Consider the following 19915-nt stretch of genomic DNA (forward strand, 5'->3'; position numbering starts at 1 on the left):
GTGCTAGCTGGGGACAGCTTAGCGTCACCTGTGAACCACCCTTGTCCCTCTGATGGCCTGTGTGTGTGTGTGTGTGTGTGTGTGTGTGTGTGTGTGTGTGTGTGTGTGTGTGTGTGTGTGTATTAGGGTGGGGGATTGGATAAAATCAGAAGACACATTTCTATCTCTCGTGGACTAATAAAGTATAGTATTTTAACTCATGGTGGAGAACTGGTTCATGTTTATTCCATTCAAAGTGTTTTTTCCATCCACACACCATACATTAAAGCAATAATCTTTCTTCCTCATTTATTTATTCCTGCTCAGGAAAATTTGTATTCATGGTTCTCTTTCCTTCCAGGAGAATACGATGCATAAAAACAAGAAAGGAAAATGGTCTTTAAAGATCAACTCGGCCCCTCTTACGTTGGAACCACACAACCCCTCATGGCCATTCATAACACCTGAATAGTATAAGAAGACCATTGAAACATTCAGTCAAAACAAGGTAGGTTATCCAGAGTGTAGGTTTCACCTCAAAACCAGCAAAATGAACAACAACAAAGGTAGTCTACCCTCTTAAATGCTACAGAAATGACAACAAACCCAAAGTGACCTCCGGATCACACAAATGTGATTGCACATCCTCCTGAAGTACTTTGAATGACTCTCTGCTAAATTATCCCAAAAATATGACTCGCCTGCGCTTTAAAGTGTTGTTGTCTGTTAACCCTAGCCACAACATCAAAACACAGACACCGCTGGAGAGTTTATAGAAGTGTCACCTTGTAGTCCTTGAGAAGGAGAAAACATTTGTTAAAAAAAGAGAACATCCTGTATGCTAACCATGACCTGTGTTTGTGTACCTTTTGTCTGCCGTGTGCTCCCCAGCTCTGCATGGCTGTGTGTTGCTACTACTCTGGCCCTTCCAAGGCCCTACGGGGTCTATGGCAGAGTGTCAGGATCCTGGTAGCACTCACTGCACCATCTCCCTGGAGAAACTCCTGGACCGGGCCATCCAACATGCTGAGCTCATCTACCTGGTCTCAGAGAACTCTCTCACCTTGTTTGTGAGTACACCCTACCATAAATGTATGTTAAACATGGGTTGGAAATACAATAATAATGTTTTTTATTGTAGCACAAATTTAATTGTAACACGTAAAAAATGTATTCTACCTTTGCTTTCAAAAACACATGAAAAGCTGGTTTGGAGTGCATTTTTCGTTTCTAAATACATTTCAAATGTATTGTAAACAGATGATCAAGTAATTTCACATCTGTCATGGTCTGTCTTCTTTCATTCAAACCTTCTCTTGATTTTGATCGATTGTATCACTAATGTCAAATGCCAAATGTCTTCATAACTTTATTCAAACTTGAATGTTCATAACTGTAGTATTTTCTGAGAAGTGCTAGATGCATAAACCTATTACTATTACTAATGCCTGAATCCAACTGCATTTCTTTCAAGATCCCAGTGAGAACATGAAAAACTGTTTTATCCGGTGTAGAATGATATGAAGTGTGTGCACTTCTAAAAAAAAAGACTAACATAGGTTGTTGCTGTTAAAATATCCTTTAAAACGTCCTATTTGGAAAGCTCAGTATGGTTTGTGGGGTAGGGAAGTGAGGTTTGTGAACTCCCTAGATGAAAACCGATCAGAACTCAAATGTGTTTCTTGTCAACAGATGGCTTATGCTGGAAGGATCTTGCTATGCGCCAGTCTCTGTTAGTGTTTTCTTCTTACTTTGTTCCATTTCTCCCTCTCTGGCTCCGTGTAGGAGGAGATGTTTATTCCCTTCCAAGTTCAAATTCCATTGACTCAAACAGGGAACACATGCACCACCAGCACCTTATCCATCCCCGCTTCCAGAAGTGAGGTCCAAGAAAACTCTGTAAGCAGGCATGGAACTGACAGAGAGGCAAAGGCTGTGTTTATATTGCTAGATGTTGGTTTCACTTCAAAATACAATTGTTCAATGCCTATTGCTCATAATATCCTCTGCGTATGATGGGTTTTTGTGTTGACTGAAAGAGCTTAATGCCATTGTTTCTCTATTTGGTCCTCTCTTGTTTCAGGACAAGTGGCTTTTGCACTCCATTCTGTTCCTAATCAAGTTCTGGATTGATCCCCTGGTCAAGCTGCAGACTTCGTTGGATCGCTATGACAACGCCCCCATGACACTGATTAACAAAACCAAGTGGATATCAGAGAAGCTGATGAACCTGGCGCAAGGAGTGACCATCCTCATCCAAAAGGCGAGTCATAGGTCATATCACTGTTGCAAACAGATGTGCATACAATACACTGCTTTCATGAGATATCAACCACTTTTGGAAGTATTTTTGAAAAATACAGCAGTATAGTACAGTATTTTCTCTCTCTCCAAATATAGCTGTTTTGATTTGTTTTAAAGCTAATGAACATTCCTTATCTTTTCTTGCAGATGCTGGGTGAGGGTGCTGTGATGCTGGAGCAGAACAACAAGAACCTGGCAGACTACCCTGTGCATTTTGACATGCTAGATTCGGTGCTCAGGGACTATACCTTACTGGCCTGCTTCAAAAAAGATACTCACAAGATGGAGACCTTCCTCAAGCTGCTCAAGTGCCGGCGGAAAGGTGGCCTGGGCTGCTCTCTTTTATAGCAGAGTCCCTCCAGTATGGAGTAGCGTGAAGTTGCTCCTAGATGCTGACCTCGGGTCAGTTTTGAATTTCCCCACTAATGGCAGAGGTTAGGATTGGGGGAGGAGATCCTAGATCTGTACTAAGGGGGAACCTCCAGTAGATACAATCTGTCCTTTCAACCGACTATCTGAAATGAACACAGGCATTATTCCTCTCTTCCTCCAACAACTTCAGCTGCTTTCTGTAGTACCTATCAACATGCTAAAGTTAAATATGCCATGTATGTTCTTAATGCTCTATCAAGCTTGCTTGAATACCTGTAATGGTAGCTATATATTTAGGTAGGCGTAAAATGAAACGTTATGTGAATACATGTCTATTTCAAAGTTTTACTTTTAGCAATTCTAACATGTGCTTATACAATCTATGCTAACATAGCATTTAGTATTTTATACACAATATGTTGACATAGCATTCAGCATAGGAGCTGCAGAAGATATGTCTACAATATGTTTCCATGTTTAAGTAAAAAAAGCACCAGGAATGGGAGCTCGTGTTGCCTTTTTAAGAAGGCAAGAGAGAAGAGATTAGAACAGCAAATATAAGAACAGCAGACTGACATCTTTGTACAGAGGGGGAGGTATGACTCATCGCAATCCTCCTCATGTTAGAATATAATAATATTAGACAGGGGCACAATTTTGGATTTAGAAGTGGGGGGGACATAAATTATCAGGGGGTATTCCCTCAGATTTTTTGGGGCGGGGGCATCAAAAGCTTATTTCCTGCATTTCTACTAGGGCTGTCCCCAACAATAACAAAAATATTAGTCCACCAAGAGTTGTCTTTTCTTTGGACCAATTGATGGGTCTAAATTTTAAAAAGTGTATTTTTCCGTATATAGACACACCCTATGTGTTTAAATAAAATCAACTATGTGTCCTTAACTTGTCTGATGCTGTTTGATTAAATTAAGACACACAAATGACTCAAGAGGGAGCCAAAGATCAAGATAGCCTAGCCAGAATAATAAAACAAAAGTTTCCTACCCTCCTCCCACTGCTGCTGGCCTTCGCAGATTCTGCCCTTACGCTTCTGAAGTAGCCAGTAATAGGCTATACCAGCAGTCACAAACTTTCCCATTTGTGACCGACCGGCTAGATTCCGTCTTACGTAGCAAAATTTGAAATTATGTTTCTTACATTGGATAAAAGTAGAGACTCAGAGCAAGAAAATGGCATATCATACACTACAGTTGAGGAACAATGGGAAAGTAATTCTGCTTTGAAAGTTGATACATTTGTAAAATCACTTTTGAGAAAATGGCCATTAAATGTTTTGGTACATATACTGGAGAGCTCTTCTTTGTCAACACCCATTCAGCATCATTCACACCCTCTTAAGCTTTAGCCCCACCACCTCTTTAAGAATTCACATGTGAGGCCATGTACTAAACAACCAAAGATTTCAAGACAAAAGACTGGTTTATACTACGGGTGTGTTCGTAAATTTTATTTGGAGTGCCAGAGTGTTTTCTGGGCATTTGTAAGCTCAGAGCGTTGTCAGATTATTCGTTTGAGTGTTTCACTCTCGGAGTGTTCAGAGCGCACACTGGACGCTCTGGCCAAGGAGTAGGGTTGATTCGAGCATTCTGACCTAATAGGAGCAGTCAAGCACCCAAGCTAACTGGTTAACATTGGCTAGATTGCTAGCTACTTCCAAGCACAAATGAGAGAATAGCTCACTCTGACCATTTTACTTGCCCTAGAAGAGCTGGTCAGGCTGTTTTTATGTTATCCAGAGTGTTGGTGACTGCAACTGTGCTGTTTGCAACAATTTGATTACGCTTTTTTGCCAACATTTAATAACACGGCCATATTCAACAGGTGTTGAGCATTCGTAAATTTGTCAGTTATTCTGTGCTCTTAAATTGGAGTAGATAGCCAGAGTGAATTAACCAGCTACGTTTATTGACAGTTATCGCAGTGACATCATGAACATTCTTTTGAAATGGTTACTTGCATAGTGGAGTCTAGCTAGATAGCTAAACAATGAACCATAATCCCAACTCATAATGTTACTGCCCTGCATGAATCTGCAGGTAGCTAACCAACCAGATCAATGTTAGCTAGCTAACATTAGGCTATAGCTAGCAATGGAAATGGCTCTGAGCTGCAAATAATATTACTACACAGATCATACATGTGACGTTAGCTAGCGAGTCAACCAGCTCATGTTATAGACAGAACCTTGCTACATGGCAGACCAATCCAGAGTCATCTCTCGGCATGTCCAGCCCACTCATTATCTCAGCCAATCATGACTAGTGGGAAGGTTGCTGACTTTTTCCGTGGCTAAACCAACTGGAGTCTTTGACAATTTTTAGAGCCTTCCTCTGACACCGCCTGATATAGAGGTCCTGGATGGCAGGAGGCTTGACCCTGGTAATGTAATGGGACGAACACACTACCCTCTGTAGTGCCTAATGGTCGGAGGCCGAGCATTTGAAATATCTGGCAGTGATGCAACCGGTCAGGATGCTCTCAATGGTGCAGCAGTATAATTTTTTGAGGATCTAGGGACCCATGTCAAATATTTGTCATTGCACCACACGGTCAGGTTTCTGACCTCCTCCCTATAGGCTGTCTCAACATTGTCAGTGATCAGGCATCACTGTTGTATCATCAGCAAACTTAATGACGGTGTTGGAGTCGTGCCTGGCCTATCAGGAAGTCCAGGATCTAGTTGCAGAGGGAGGTGTTTAGTCCCAGGGTTCTTAGCTTAGTGATGAGCTTTGAGGGCACTATGGTGTTGAACGCTGAGCTGTAGTCAATGAATAGCATTCTTACATAGGTGTTCCTTTAGTCCAGGTGTGAAAGGGCAGTGTGGAATGCAATAGAGATTTCATCATCGGTGGATTCCCCATTAAGCAACGAGTCGGAGTCAGAGGCCGAGCCTTCTCTGGTCTCTACTCCTCCCGTTACGGGGTCTGAGACGCCGAAGCTTCCCACCATTAGCTCTGACAAATTGAAAACTCTAGTCATTGGCGACTCCATTACCCACAGTATTAGACTTAAAACGAATCATTCAGCGATCATACACTGTTTACCAGGGGGCAGGGCTACCGACGTTAAAGCTAATCTGAAGATGGTGCTGGCTAAAGCTAAAACTGGCGAGTGTAGAGAGTATAGAGATATTGTTATCCACGTCGGCACCAACGATGTTAGGATGAAACAGTCAGAGATCACCAAGCGCAACATAGCTTCAGCGTGTAAATCCGCTAGAAAGATGTGTCGGCATCGAGTAATTGTCTCTGGCCTCCTCCCAGTTAGGGGGAGTGATGAGCTCTACAGTGATGAGCTCTCCAGCGATAGTCTCACAACTCAATCGCTGGTTGAAAACTATTTTCTGCCCCTCCCAGAAGATAGAATTTGTAGATAATTGGCCCTCTTTCTGGGACTCACCCACAAACAGGACCAGGCCTGACCTGCTGAGGAGTGACGGACTCCATCCTAGCTGGAGGGGTGCTCTCATCTTATCTACCAACATAGACAGGGCTCTAACTCCTCTAGCCCCACAATGAAATAGGGTGCAGGTCAGGCAGCAGGCTGTTAGCCAGCCTGCCCGCATAGTGTTCCAAGGCCGTCATTGAAAATAAGAATTTGTTCTTAACTGACTTGCATGGTTAAATAAAGGTAAACTAAAAAAATAAAAATAGTGGAGTCTGCCACTAATACAGTCAGTGTAGTCAGCTCAGCTATCCCCATTGAGACCGTGTCTGTGCCTCGACCTAGGTTGGGCAAAACTAAACATGGCGGTGTTCGCCTTAGCAATCTCACTAGGATAAAGACCTCCTCCATTCCTGTCATTATTGAAAGAGATCGTACATACCTACACGTACGCTATGGTCACAAGACGCAGGCCTCCTAATTGTCCCTAGAATTTCTAAGCAAACAGCTGGAGGCAGGGCTTTCTCCTATAGAGCTCCATTTTTATGGAACAGTCTGCCTACACATGTCAGAGACGTAAACTCGGTCTCAACCTTTAAGTCTTTACTGAAGACTGATCTCTTCAGTGGGTCATATGATTGAGTGTAGTCTGGCCCAGGAGTGGGAAGGTGAACGGAAAGGCTTTGGAGCAACGAACTGCCCTTGCTGTCTCTGCCTGGCCGGTTCCCCTCTTTCCACTGGGATTCTCTGCCTCTAACCCTATTACAGGGCCTGAGTCACTGGCTTACCGGGGCTCTCTCATACCGTCCCTGGGAGGGGTGCGTCACCTGAGTGGGTTGAGTCACTGATGTGATCATCCAGTCTGGGTTGGCGCCCCCCCCCCCCCCCCCCCCCTTGGGTTGTGCCGTGGCGGAGATCTTTGTGGGCTATGCTCAGCCTTGTCTCAGGATGGTAAGTTGGTGGTTGAAGATATCCCTCTAGTGGTGTGGGGGCTGTGCTTTGGCAAAGTGGGTGGGGTTATATCCTTCTTGTTTGGCCCTGTCCGGGGGTGTCCTCAGATGGGGCCACAGTGTCTCCTGACCCCTCCTGTCTCAGCCTCCAGTATTTATGCTGTAGTAGTTTATGTGTCGGGGGGCTAGGGTCAGTTTGTTATATCTGGAGTACTTCTCCTGTCCTATTCAGTGTCCTGTGTGAATTTAAGTGTGCTCTCTCTAATTCTCTCTTTCTCTCTTTCTTTCTCTCTCTCGGAGGACCTGAGCCCTAAGACCATGCCTCAGGACTACCTGACATGATGACTCCTTGCTGTCCTCAGTCCACCTGGCCATGCTGCTGCTCCAGTTTCAACTGTTCAGCCTTATTATTATTGGACCATGTTGGTCATTTATGAACATTTGAACATCTTGGCCATGTTCTGTTATAATCTCCACCCGGCACAGCCAGAAGAGGACTGGCCACCCCACATATGCTCTCTCTAATTCTCTCTTTCTTTCTCTCTCTCGGAGGACCTGAGCCCTAAGAGCCATGCCTCAGGACTACCTGACATGATGACTCCTTGCTGTCCTCAGTCCACCTGGCCATGCTGCTGCTCCAGTTTCAACTGTTCTGCCTTATTATTATTCGACCATGCTGGTCATTTATGAACATTTGAACATCTTGGCCATGTTCTGTTATAATCTCCACCCGGCACAGCCAGAAGAGGACTCGCCACCCCACATAGCCTGGTTCCTCTCTAGGTTTCTTCCTAGGTTTTGGGCTTTCTAGGGAGTTTTTCCTAGCCACCGTGCTTCTACACCTGCATTGCTTGCTGTTTGGGGTTTTAGGCTGGGAAATTCTAGCGTACGTGTAGGTATGTACGGCAGGACCAAATCAGAGAGAGCGGTAGGAGCAAGCCCATGTAATGCTTTGTAGGTTAGCAGTAAAACCTTGAAATCAGCCCTTGCTTTGACAGGAAGCCAGTGTAGAGAGGCTAGCACTGGAGTAATATGATCAAATATTTTGGTTCTAGTCAGGATTCTAGCAGCCGTATTTAGCACTAACTGAAGTTTCTTTTGTGCTTTATTTCTAACCTAGAAGTGACAAAAGCATGGATTAATTTTTCTGCATCATTTTTGGACAGAAAGCTTCTGATTTTTGCAATGTTACGTAGATGGAAAAAAGCTGTCCTTGAAATGGTCTTGATATGTTCTTCAAAAGAGAGATCAGGGTCCAGAGTAACGCCGAGGTCCTTCACAGTTTTATTTCAGACGACTGTACAACCATTAAGATTAATTGTCAGATTCAACAGAAGATCTCTTTGTTTCTTGGGACCTAGAACAAGCATCTCTGTTTTGTCCGAGTTTAAAAGTAGAAAGTTTGCAGCCATCCACTTCCTTATGTCTGAAACACATTCTTCTAGCAAGGGCAATTTTGGGGCTTCACCATGTTTCATTGAAATGTACAGCTGTGTGTCATCCGCATAGCAGTGAAAGTTAACATTATGTTTTCGAATAACATCCCCAAGAGGTAAAATATATAGTGAAAACAATAGTGGTCCTAAAACGGAACCTTGAGGAACACCGAAATTTACAGTTGATTTGTCAGAGGACAAACCATTCACAGAGACAAACTGATATCTTTCCGACAGATAAGATCTAAACCAGGCCAGAACTTGTCCGTGTAGACCAATTTGGGTTTCCAATCTCTCCAAAAGAATGTGGTGATCGATGGTATCAAAAGCAGCACTAAGGTCTAGGAGCACGAGGACAGATGCAGAGCCTCGGTCCGATGCCATTAAAATGTCATTTACCACCTTCACAAGTGCAGTCTCAGTGCTATGATGGGGTCTAAAACCAGACTGAAGCATTTCGAATACATTGTTTGTCTTCAGGAAGGCAGTGAGTTGTTGCGCAACAGCCTTTTCTAAAATTTTTGAGAGGAATGGAAGATTCGATATAGGCCGATAGTTTTTTATATTTTCTGGGTCAAGGTTTGGCTTTTTCAAGAGAGGCTTTATTACTGCCACTTTTAGTGAATTTGGTACACATCCGGTGGATAGAGAGCCGTTTATTATGTTCAACATAGGAGGGCCAAGCACAGGAAGCAGCTCTTTCAGTAGTTTAGTTGGAATAGGGTCCAGTATGCAGCTTGAAGGTTTAGAGGCCATGATTATTTTCAGCATTGTGTCAAGAGATATAGTACTAAAACACTTGAGCGTCTCTCTTGATCCTAGGTCCTGGCAGAGTTGTGCAGACTCAGGACAACTGAGCTTTGAAGGAATACGCAGATTTAAGGAGGAGTCCGTAATTTGCTTTCTAATAATCATAATCTTTTCCTCAAAGAAGTTCATTAATTTATCACTGCTAAAGTGAAAGTCATCCTCTCTTGGGGAATGCTGCTCGGGCTCGGGTATTTTCTGTGTACCAGGGAGCTAGTTTCTTATGAGAAATGTTTTTAGTTTTTAGGGGTGCAACTGCATCTAGGGTATTGCGCAAGGTTAAATTGAGTTCCTCAGTTAGGTGGTTAACTGATTTTTGTCCTCTGGCGTCCTTGGGTAGACAGAGGGAATCTGGAAGGACATCAAGGAATCTTTGTGTTGTCTGTGAATTTATAGCACGACTTTTGATGTTCCTTGGTTGGGGTCTGAGCAGATTATTTGTTGCAATTGCAAACGTAATAAAATGGTGGTCCAATAGTCCAGGATTATAAGGAAAAACATTAAGATCCACAACATTTATTCCATGGGACAAAACTAGGTCCAGCGTATGACTGTGACAGTGAGTGGGTCCAGAGACATGTTGGACAAAACCCACTGAGTCGATGATGGCTCCGAAAGCCTTTTGGAGTGGGTCTGTGGACTTTTCCATGTGAATATTAAAGTCACCAAAGATTAGAATATTATCCGCTATGACTACAAGGTCCGATAGGAATTCAGGGAACTCAGTGAGGAACGCTGTATATGGCCCAGGAGGCCTGTAAACAGTAGCTATAAAAAGTGATTGAGTAGGCTTTATAGATTTCATGACTAGAAGCTCAAAAGACGAAAACGTCATTTTTTTTTTTTTTGTAAATTTAAATTTGCTATCGTAAATGTTAGCAACACCTCTGCCTTTGCGGGATGCACGGGGGATATGGTCACTAGTGTAGCCAGGAGGTGAGGCCTCATTTAACACAGTAAATTCATCAGGCTTAAGCCATGTTTCAGTCAGGCCAATCACTGCAAGATTATGATCAGTGATTAGTTCATTGACTATAATTGCCTTTGAAGTAAGGGATCTAACATTAAGTAGCCCTATTTTGAGATGTGAGGTATCATGATCTCTTTCAATAATGACAGGAATGGAGGTGGTCTTTATCCTAGTGAGATTGCTAAGGCGAACACCGCCATGTTTAGTTTTGCCCAACCTAGGTCGAGGCACAGACACGGTCTCAATGGTGATAGCTGAGCTGACTACACTGACTGTGCTAGTGGCAGACTCCACTATGCTGGCAGGCTGGCTAACAGCCTGCTGCCTGGCCTGCACCCTATTTCATTGTGGAGCTAGAGGAGTTAGAGCCCTGTCTATGTTGGTAGATAAAATGAGAGCACCCCTCCAGCTTGGATGGAGTCCGTCACTCCTCAGCAGGTCAGGCTTGGTCCTGTTTGTGGGTGAGTCCCAGAAAGAGGGCCAATTATCTACAAGTTCTATCTTTTGGGAGGGGCACAAAACAGTTTTCAACCAGCGATTGAGTTATGAGACTCTGCTGTAGAGCTCATCAGTCCCCCTAACTGGGAGGGGGCCAGAGACAATTACTCGATTACTCACTTCATGATGACAAGTCGTTTAGCTCAGTTATGTGACTGGGCTGGATTTCTTCTTGTAGTCCGTGATTGACTGTAGACTCTGCCACATGCCTCTTGTGACTGAGCTGTTGAATTGAGATTCTACTTTGTCTCTATACTGACGCTTAGCTTGTTTGATAGCCTTGTGGAGGGAATAGCTGCACTGTTTGTATTCGGTCATGTTACCAGTCACCTTGTCCTGATTAAAAGCAGTGGTTCGCGCTTTCAGTTTAACGCGAATGCTGCCATCAATCCAAGGTTTCTGGTTAGGGAATGTTTTAATCGTTGCTATGGGAACGACATCTTCAACGCACGTTCTAATGAACTCACACACCGAATCAGCGCATTCGTCAATATTGTTATCTGACGCAATACGAAACATGTCCCAGTCCACGTGATGGAAGCAGTCTTGGAGTGTGGAGTCAGTTTGGTCAGACCAGCGTTGGACAGACCTCAGCGTGGGAGCCTCTTGTTTTAGTTTCTGTCTGTAGGCAGGGAGCAACAAAATGGAGTCGTGGTCAGCTTTTCCGAAAGGAGGGCGGGGCAGGGCCTTATATGCGTCGCGGAAGTTAGAGTAACAATGATGCAAGGTTTTTCCACCCCTGGTTGCGCAATCGATATGCTGATAAAATTTAGGGAGTCTTGTTTTCAGATTAGCTTTGTTAAAATCCCCAGCTACAATGAATGCAGCCTCCGGATAAATGGATTCCAGTTTGCAAAGAGTCAAATAAAGTTCGTTCAGAGCCATCGATGTGTCTGCTGGGGGGGGATATATACGGCTGTGATTATAATCGAAGAGAATTCTCTTGGTAGATAATGCGGTCTACATTTGATTGTGGGGAATTCTAAATCAGGTGAACAGAAGGATTTGAGTTCCTGTATGTTTCTTTCATCACACCATGTCTCGTTAGCCATAAGGCATACGCCCCCGCCCCTCTTCTTACCAGAAAGATGTTTGTTTCTGTCGGCGCGATGTGTGGAGAAACCAGCTGGCTGCACCGAGTCCGATAGCGTCTCTCCAGTGAGCCATGTTTCCGTGAAGCAAAGAACGTTACAGTCTCTGATGTCCCTCTGGAATGCTACCCTTGCTCGGATTTCATCAACCTTGTCAAGAGACTGGACATTGGCGAGAAGAATGCTAGGGAGTGGTGCACGATGTGCCCGTCTCCGGAGTCTGACCAGAAGACCGCCTCGTTTCCCTCTTTTTCTGAGTCGTTTTTTTGGGTCGCTGCATGGGATCCATTCCGTTGTCCTGGGTGAAAGGCAGAACACAGGATCCGTGTCGCGAAAAACATATTCTTGGTCGTACTGATGGTGAGTTGACGCTGATCTTATATTCAGTAGTTTTTCTCAACTGTATGTAATGAAATGGGACAGAACCTAAGATGACCTGGGGTACTAATGTACTGTAAGAAATAACACGTAAAAAAACAAAACACTGCATAGTTTCCTAGGAACGCGAAGCGAGGCGGCCATCTCTGTCGGCGCCGGAAGAGCCATATCACTGTAATGCTTAGAGAAGATCTTATGTCAAGTGTTTTTGAAGTGTTGTGGTTGCAGGTTGGCACATCTTGGCACATCTAAAGCCTTTTCTGATGCTATAGGCCACCAAGTGCTAACAGTCAGTACCTAACTAATATGTGTGAAATGCTTGATAGTGTATGTGATGTAAACGGAGAGGTCTACTTTCTTGGGGGCCTGAATATTGACTGGTTTTCATCAAGCTGTCCACTCGAGAGGAAGCTTCTCACTATAACCAGTGCCTGTAATCTGGTTCAGGTTATTAATCAACCTACCAGGGTGTTAACAAACATTACAGGAACAAGATCATCCACATGTATTGATCACATTTTTACTAATACTGTAGAACTTTGTTCTAAAGCTGTATCCGTACCCATTGGATGCAGTGATCACAATATAGTGGCTATATCTAGGAAAGTGTATTGAACACAATGGGAGAAGCGCAGGGCGCAGCAGGTGTTTATTTGTAAAGGACCACAGGAGGAGGCAGGTAGCTGGGTCCAGGGGCAGGCAGAAGGTCATACACAGGGGGTCCAAAAAGGCAACAGTACAGGCAGGGAAAGGCTAGTAACGTCGTCCGGGAGATCAGGCAATAGGTTGATAACAGGAAATCCGATAGGCTAAAGTACAGGCAGATAATAGCCATCATTAGTGAGGCAAGCCAAAACTATCATACATGGGAGGATTAAATCACTGGAATCCCAGCGCCATGAATAGAAGTGTGTCAAAAAAGAAACAATACCTCACAATGATGGGATATTGGAAAGAATTCAACTAAATAGTGTGTGATAATGACATACAGATGTGTGAACAGGTGATCAGAATTCAGGTGATTGGGATCTGGAGAATGAGCTGTGTTCAGGGGATCTATGTGTTTGAGAGTGTGAGCTGGAAAGTTGGCTGGAAAGTGAGCTGCATTCGGGGGATCTACGTGTTTGAGAGTGTGAGTTGAAAGCAGACGTTACAGAAAACCAAATATTCCAAAAGCTGGGCTTAAAATAGTGAATAAGAGATCATACAAAAGATTTTGCTGTGACTCTATTGTGGATGATGTTAAAAATATTTGTTGGTCTGATGTGATTAATGAGGAGAATCCAGATGCTGCACTTGATGAATTTATGAAATTGCTTTTTCCAATTATTGATAAACATGCACCTGTTAAGAAACTAACTGTTAGAACTGTTAATGCTTCATGGTTGATGGGGAATTGAAAAACTGTATGGTTGAAAGAGATGGGGCAAAAGGAGTGGCTAATAAGTCTGGCTGCACATCTGACTGGCTTACTTACTGTAAATTGAGAAATTATGTGACTAAACTCAACAAAAAGAAGAAGAAATTGTATTATGAAGCCAATATCAATGATATAAAGAATACTGGATTTAATTTTTTGAGTACTTTAAATGAAATTATGGGCAGAAAGATGCATACAACTACATTTTTCATCGAATCAGATGGCTTATTCATCATGAAACCATTTGATGTTGCCAATTATTTTAATGATTATTTCATTGGCAAAGTGGGAAAACTTAGGCAGCAAATGTCAACAACAGTGAGCAATTGTATTCATGCATAAAAATAATCGAAGAAAAGCATTGCAAGTTTGAATTTTGTAAAGTCAGTGTGGGAGAAGTGGAAAAATGATTGTTATCGATCAGTACTGACAAACGTCCTGGCATTGACAACTTAAATTTGGGCTCTATCCCTACCTATATGTACAGGGGGCAGCAGGTAGCCTAGTGGTTAGAGTGTGGGACTTGTAACCGAAAGGTTGCTAGATTGATTCCCTGGGTTGACAAGGTAAACATATGTCGTTCTGCCCCTGAACAAGGCAGTTAAACCACTGTTCCCTGGTAGGCTGTCATTGTAAATAAGAATTTGTTCTTAACTGACTTGCCTAGTTAAATAAATGTTTTTTTTATATGGAAAGCTACTGAGGATGGTAGCTGACACTATAGCCACTCCTATCTGTCTTATTTGTAATCTGAGCCTAGAGGAAAATCTTTGTCCTCAGGCCTGGCGGGAAGCCAAAGTAATTCCGCTACCCAAGAGTGTTAAAGTCACCTTTACTGGTTCTAACAGCAGACCTGTACGCTTGCTGCCAGCTCTTAGCAAATGGTTGGAAAAAAATGACCAAATACAATGCTCTTTCTCTGTAAACAAATGAACAACAGACTTTCAGCATGCTTGTAGAGTAGGGCACTCAATGTGTACTGCACTGACACAAATTACTGATGATTGGTTGAAAGAAATTGATAATAAGAAGATTGTGGGAGCTGCACTGTTAGATTTCAATGCAGCCTTTGATAGTATTGACCATAACCCGTTGTTGAAAAAACTTGTGTTATGGCTTTTCAACCTCTGCCATATCGTGGATTCAGAGCTATCTATCTAATAGAACTCACAGGGTTTTCTTTAATGGAAGCTTCTCTAATGTCAAACATGTAAAGTGTGGTGCACTGCAGGGCAGCTCTCTAGGCTCTCCACTCTTTTTATATTTTTACCAAAGACCTGCCACTGGCATTAAACACAGTATGTGTGTCAATGTATGCTGATGATTTAACCATATACACATCAGAAAACACAGCTAATGAAGTCACTAAAACCCTTAACAAAGAGTTGCAGCCTGTTTTGGAATGGGTGGCCAATAATAAACTTGTCCTGAACATCTCTAAAACTAAGGGCATTGTACAGTGCCTTGCGAAAGTATTTGCCCCCCTTGAACTTTGCGACCTTTTGCCACATTTCAGGCTTCAAACATAAAGATATAAAACTGTATTTTTTTGTGAAGAATCAACAACAAGTGGGACACAATCATGAAGTGGAACGACATTTTTTGGATATTTAAAACTTTTTTAACAAATCAAAAACTGAAAAATTGGGCGTGCAAAATTATTCAGCCCCTTTACTTTCAGTGCAGCAAACTCTCTCCAGAAGTTCAGTGAGGATCTCTGAATGATCCAATGTTGACCTAAATGACTAATGATGATAAATACAATCCACCTGTGTGTAATCAAGTCTCCGTATAAATGCACCTGCACTGTGATAGTCTCAGAGGTCCGTCAAAAGCGCAGAGAGCATCATGAAGAACAAGGAACACACCAGGCAGGTCCGAGATACTGTTGTGAAGAAGTTTAAAGCCGGATTTGGATACAAAAAGATTTCCCAAGCTTTAAACATCACAAGGAGCACTGTGCAAGCGATAATATTGAAATGGAAGGAGTATCAGACCACTGCAAATCTACCAAGACCTGGCCGTCCCTCTAAACTTTCAGCTCAAACAAGGAGAAGACTGATCAGAGATGCAGCCAAGAGGCCCATGATCACTCTGGATGAACTGCAGAGATCTACAGCTGAGGTGAGAGACTCTGTCCATAGGACAACAATCAGTCGTATATTGCACAAATCTGGCCTTTATGGAAGAGTGGCAAAAAGAAAGCCATTTCTTAAAGATATCCATAAAAAGTGTTGTTTAAAGTTTGCCACAAGCCACCTGGGAGACACACCAAACATGTGGAAGAAGGTGCTCTGGTCAGATGAAACCAAAATTGAACTTTTTGGCAACAATGCAAAACGTTATGTTTGGCGTAAAAGCAACACAGCTCATCACCCTGAACACACCATACCCACTGTCAAACATGGTGGTGGCAGCATCATGGTTTGGGCCTGCTTTTCTTCAGCAGGGATAGGGAAGATGGTTAAAATTGATGGGAAGATGGATGGAGCCAAATACAGGACCATTCTGGAAGAAAACCTGATGGAGTCTGCAAAAGACCTGAGACTGGGACGGAGATTTGTCTTCCAACAAGACAATGATCCAAAACATAAAGCAAAATCTACAATGGAATGGTTCAAAAATAAACATATCCAGGTGTTAGAATGGCCAAGTCAAAGTCCAGACCTGAATCCAATCGAGAATCTGTGGAAAGAACTGAAAACTGCTGTTCACAAATGCTCTCCATCCAACCTCACTGAGCTCGAGCTGTTTTGCAAGGAGGAATGGGAAAAAATGTCAGTCTCTCGATGTGCAAAACTGATAGAGACATACCCCAAGCGACTTACAGCTGTAATCGCAGCAAAAGGTGGTGCTACAAAGTATTAACTTAAGGGGGCTGAATAATTTTGCACGCCCAATTTTTCAGTTTTTGATTTGTTAAAAAAGTTTGAAATATCCAATAAATGTCGTTCCACTTCATGATTGTGTCCCACTTGTTGTTGATTCTTCACAAAAAAATACAGTTTTATATCTTTATGTTTGAAGCCTGAAATGTGGCAAAAGGTCGCAAAGTTCAAGGAGGCCGAATACTTTCGCAAGGCACTGTATTTGGTACAAATCCTTCCTTTAAGTTCTAGACCTAAGCCAAATCTGGTAATGAATGGTGTGGCTGTTGAACAAGTTGAGGAGACTAAATTACTTGGTGTTACTTTATATTGGAAACTGTCATGGTCAAAACATATAGATTAAATGGTTGTAAAGATGGGGAGAGGTCTGGCCGTAATAAAGAGATGCTATCCTTTTTTGACACCACACTCCAAAAAGAAAGTTCTGCAGGCTCTAGTTTAGTCTAATCTTGATTATTGTCTTAATTAAATCCCAAATTGTTTGCATAGTCAACTTACACACAGCTCTGACACACACACCTATCACACCAGATATGCCACCAGGGGTCTTTTCACAGTCCCCAAATCCAGAGAAAATTAAAGAAAGCGTACAGTATTAAATAGAGCCCTAATTGCGTGGAACATCCAAGTTAATTTACTTCTGTTGAAATAGGACAAAAAGGCTACAAAACATTTCTATACACACAACAGCTGTTAGATACTGCGGTAGCTACTAGCTAGCTAGTTCATTCTCTTCAGACATAACTTCAGTCGAGAGTGGATGAAACATTAGCTAAAGTTACATGTCAGTTACACTGTGATTTGTTCGAGACCACCTAAAGTGAGACTGATTCAATACCAAGACCGGAGCAAATCGAGCCCGAGTCAAGACAACGACTGGAGTGGGGGTCGAGACCAATTCAAGACCGAGACCGGGAGGGGGACAAAGGGTCCGAGACCGAGTCAAGACCGAGACCAGAAGAATGTGAGTCCAATTTAAGACCATGATTGTAAGTTTGTCAAATCACCAGCATAATAAGAGTTCAAAATGTCCAGTATTCCTGTGTTTATATTTCAGGACAACATATGGATTCTTTAGACTTTCAGAATAGTGAAAAAAATGCATTCTGAGGGAAATTAGAGCCACTATGAATTATTAGTGACCCAAACACAGTGGGGAACAATGGGCCTTCAACACCTTCAGAGAAGGGCTATGGATTTATTAAATAATGATTCTTATAATATTATAATAATGACAATTATATTATTTTCAATTATGTTCTGATTCAATCTCTTCAGTTTTTGTTGGAAAGGAACGGGTTAACACTAAAGAGAAAAAAATATAAAATATATTTTTCTGTCTCTAGGGAAATCAATCTAGCTAGCTAAGTCAGACATTGGCTAGCTAGACCATAAGAAGCTAGATAAAGGTATCTGCCGTTCAAATGTATTAAGGTAACATTTTGGAGTGCACGTGGAATCAACCAATCACATTTTGACTTAATTAACCTGTTGAGTCTATGGGGGCACTATTTCATTATTGGATAAAAAAACGTGCCCGTTTTAAGCGCAATATTTTGTCACGAAACGATGCTCGACTATGCATATACAGTGCCTTGCGAAAGTATTCGGCCCCCTTGAACTTTGCGACCTTTTGCCACATTTCAGGCTTCAAACATAAATATATAAAACTGTATTTTTTTGTGAAGAATCAACAACAAGTGGGACACAATCATGAAGTGGAACAACATTTATTGGATATTTCAAACTTGTTTAACAAATCAAAAACTGAAAAATTGGGCGTGCAAAATTATTCAGCCCCTTTACTTTCAGTGCAGCAAACTCTCTCCAGAAGTTCAGTGAGGATCTCTGAATGATCCAATGTTGACCTAAATGACTAATGATGATAAATACAATCCACCTGTGTGTAATCAAGTCTCCGTATAAATGCACCTGCACTGTGATAGTCTCAGAGGTCCGTTAAAAGCGCAGAGAGCATCATGAAGAACAAGGAACACACCAGGCAGGTCCGAGATACTGTTGTGAAGAAGTTTAAAGCCGGATTTGGATACAAAAAGATTTCCCAAGCTTTGAACATCCCAAGGAGCACTGTGCAAGCGATAATATTGAAATGGAAGGAGTATCAGACCACTGCAAATCTACCAAGACCGGGCCGTCCCTCTAAACTTTCAGCTCATAGAAGGAGAAGACTGATCAGAGATGCAGCTAAGAGGCCCATGATCACTCTGGATGAACTGCAGAGATCTACAGCTGAGGTGGGAGACTCTGTCCATAGGACAACAATCAGTCGTATATTGCACAAATCTGGCCTTTATGGAAGAGTGGCAAGAAGAAAGCCATTTCTTAAAGATATCCATAAAAAGTGTCATTTAAAGTTTGCCACAAGCCACCTGGGAGACACACCAAACATGTGGAAGAAGGTGCTCTGGTCAGATGAAACCAAAATTGAACTTTTTGGCAACAATGCAAAACATTATGTTTGGCGTAAAAGCAACACAGCTGAACACACCATCCCCACTGTCAAACATGGTGGTGGCAGCATCATGGTTTGGGCCTGCTTTTCTTCAGCAGGTACAGGGAAGATGGTTAAAATTGATGGGAAGATGGATGGAGCCAAATACAGGACCATTCTGGAAGAAAACCTGATGGAGTCTGCAAAAGACCTGAGACTGGGACGGAGATTTGTCTTCCAACAAGACAATGATCCAAAACATAAAGCAAAATCTACAATGGAATGGTTCAAAAATAAACATATCCAGGTGTTAGAATGGCCAAGTCAAAGTCCAGACCTGAATCCAATCGAGAATCTGTGGAAAGAACTGAAAACTGCTGTTTACAAATGCTCTCCATCCAACCTCACTGAGCTCGAGCTGTTTTGCAAGGAGGAATGGGAAAAAATGTCAGTCTCTCGATGTGCAAAACTGATAGAGACATACCCCAAGCGACTTACAGCTGTAATCGCAGCAAAAGGTGGCGCTACAAAGTATTAAATTAAGGGGGCTGAATAATTTTGCACGCTCAATTTTTCAGTTTTTGATTTGTTAAAAAAGTTTGAAATATCCAATAAATGTCGTTCCACTTCATGATTGTGTCCCACTTGTTGTTGATTCTTCACAAAAAAATACAGTTTTATATATTTATGTTTGAAGCCTGAAATGTGGCAAAAGGTCGCAAAGTTCAAGGGGGCCGAATACTTTCGCAAGGCACTGTAATTGGCAGCTTTGGAAAGAAAACAGTCTAACATTTACAAAACTGCAAAGATATTATCTGTGAGTGCCACAGAACTCATGCTACAGGCGAAACCAAGATGAAACTTCAAACAGGAAATGAGCAGAATTTCTGAAGCTCTGTTTTCCAATGTCTCCTTATATGGCTGTGAATGCACCAGGAACGAGCCTGCGCTTTCTGTCGTTTCTT

At 42.4% G+C, this 19915-nt stretch overlaps 1 protein-coding gene across 1 annotated transcript; it reads left to right on the plus strand.

The window, feature by feature from the left end:
- The first annotated feature begins 490 nt into the window (after positions 1–490).
- On the plus strand, positions 491–3553 carry smtlb (somatolactin beta). The gene is made up of 5 exons (XM_021619826.2): positions 491–545; positions 871–1049; positions 1765–1878; positions 2063–2242; positions 2431–3553. The coding sequence occupies exons 1-5, from the start codon at positions 530–532 to the stop codon at positions 2629–2631; spliced, it is 690 nt and encodes a 229-aa protein (XP_021475501.2). The 5' UTR covers positions 491–529; the 3' UTR covers positions 2632–3553.
- The last annotated feature ends 16362 nt before the right edge of the window (positions 3554–19915 follow it).

The sequence above is a fragment of the Oncorhynchus mykiss genome, chromosome 10 (assembly GCF_013265735.2).
Source record: "Oncorhynchus mykiss isolate Arlee chromosome 10, USDA_OmykA_1.1, whole genome shotgun sequence".
NCBI classification, from domain to species: domain Eukaryota; kingdom Metazoa; phylum Chordata; class Actinopteri; order Salmoniformes; family Salmonidae; genus Oncorhynchus; species Oncorhynchus mykiss.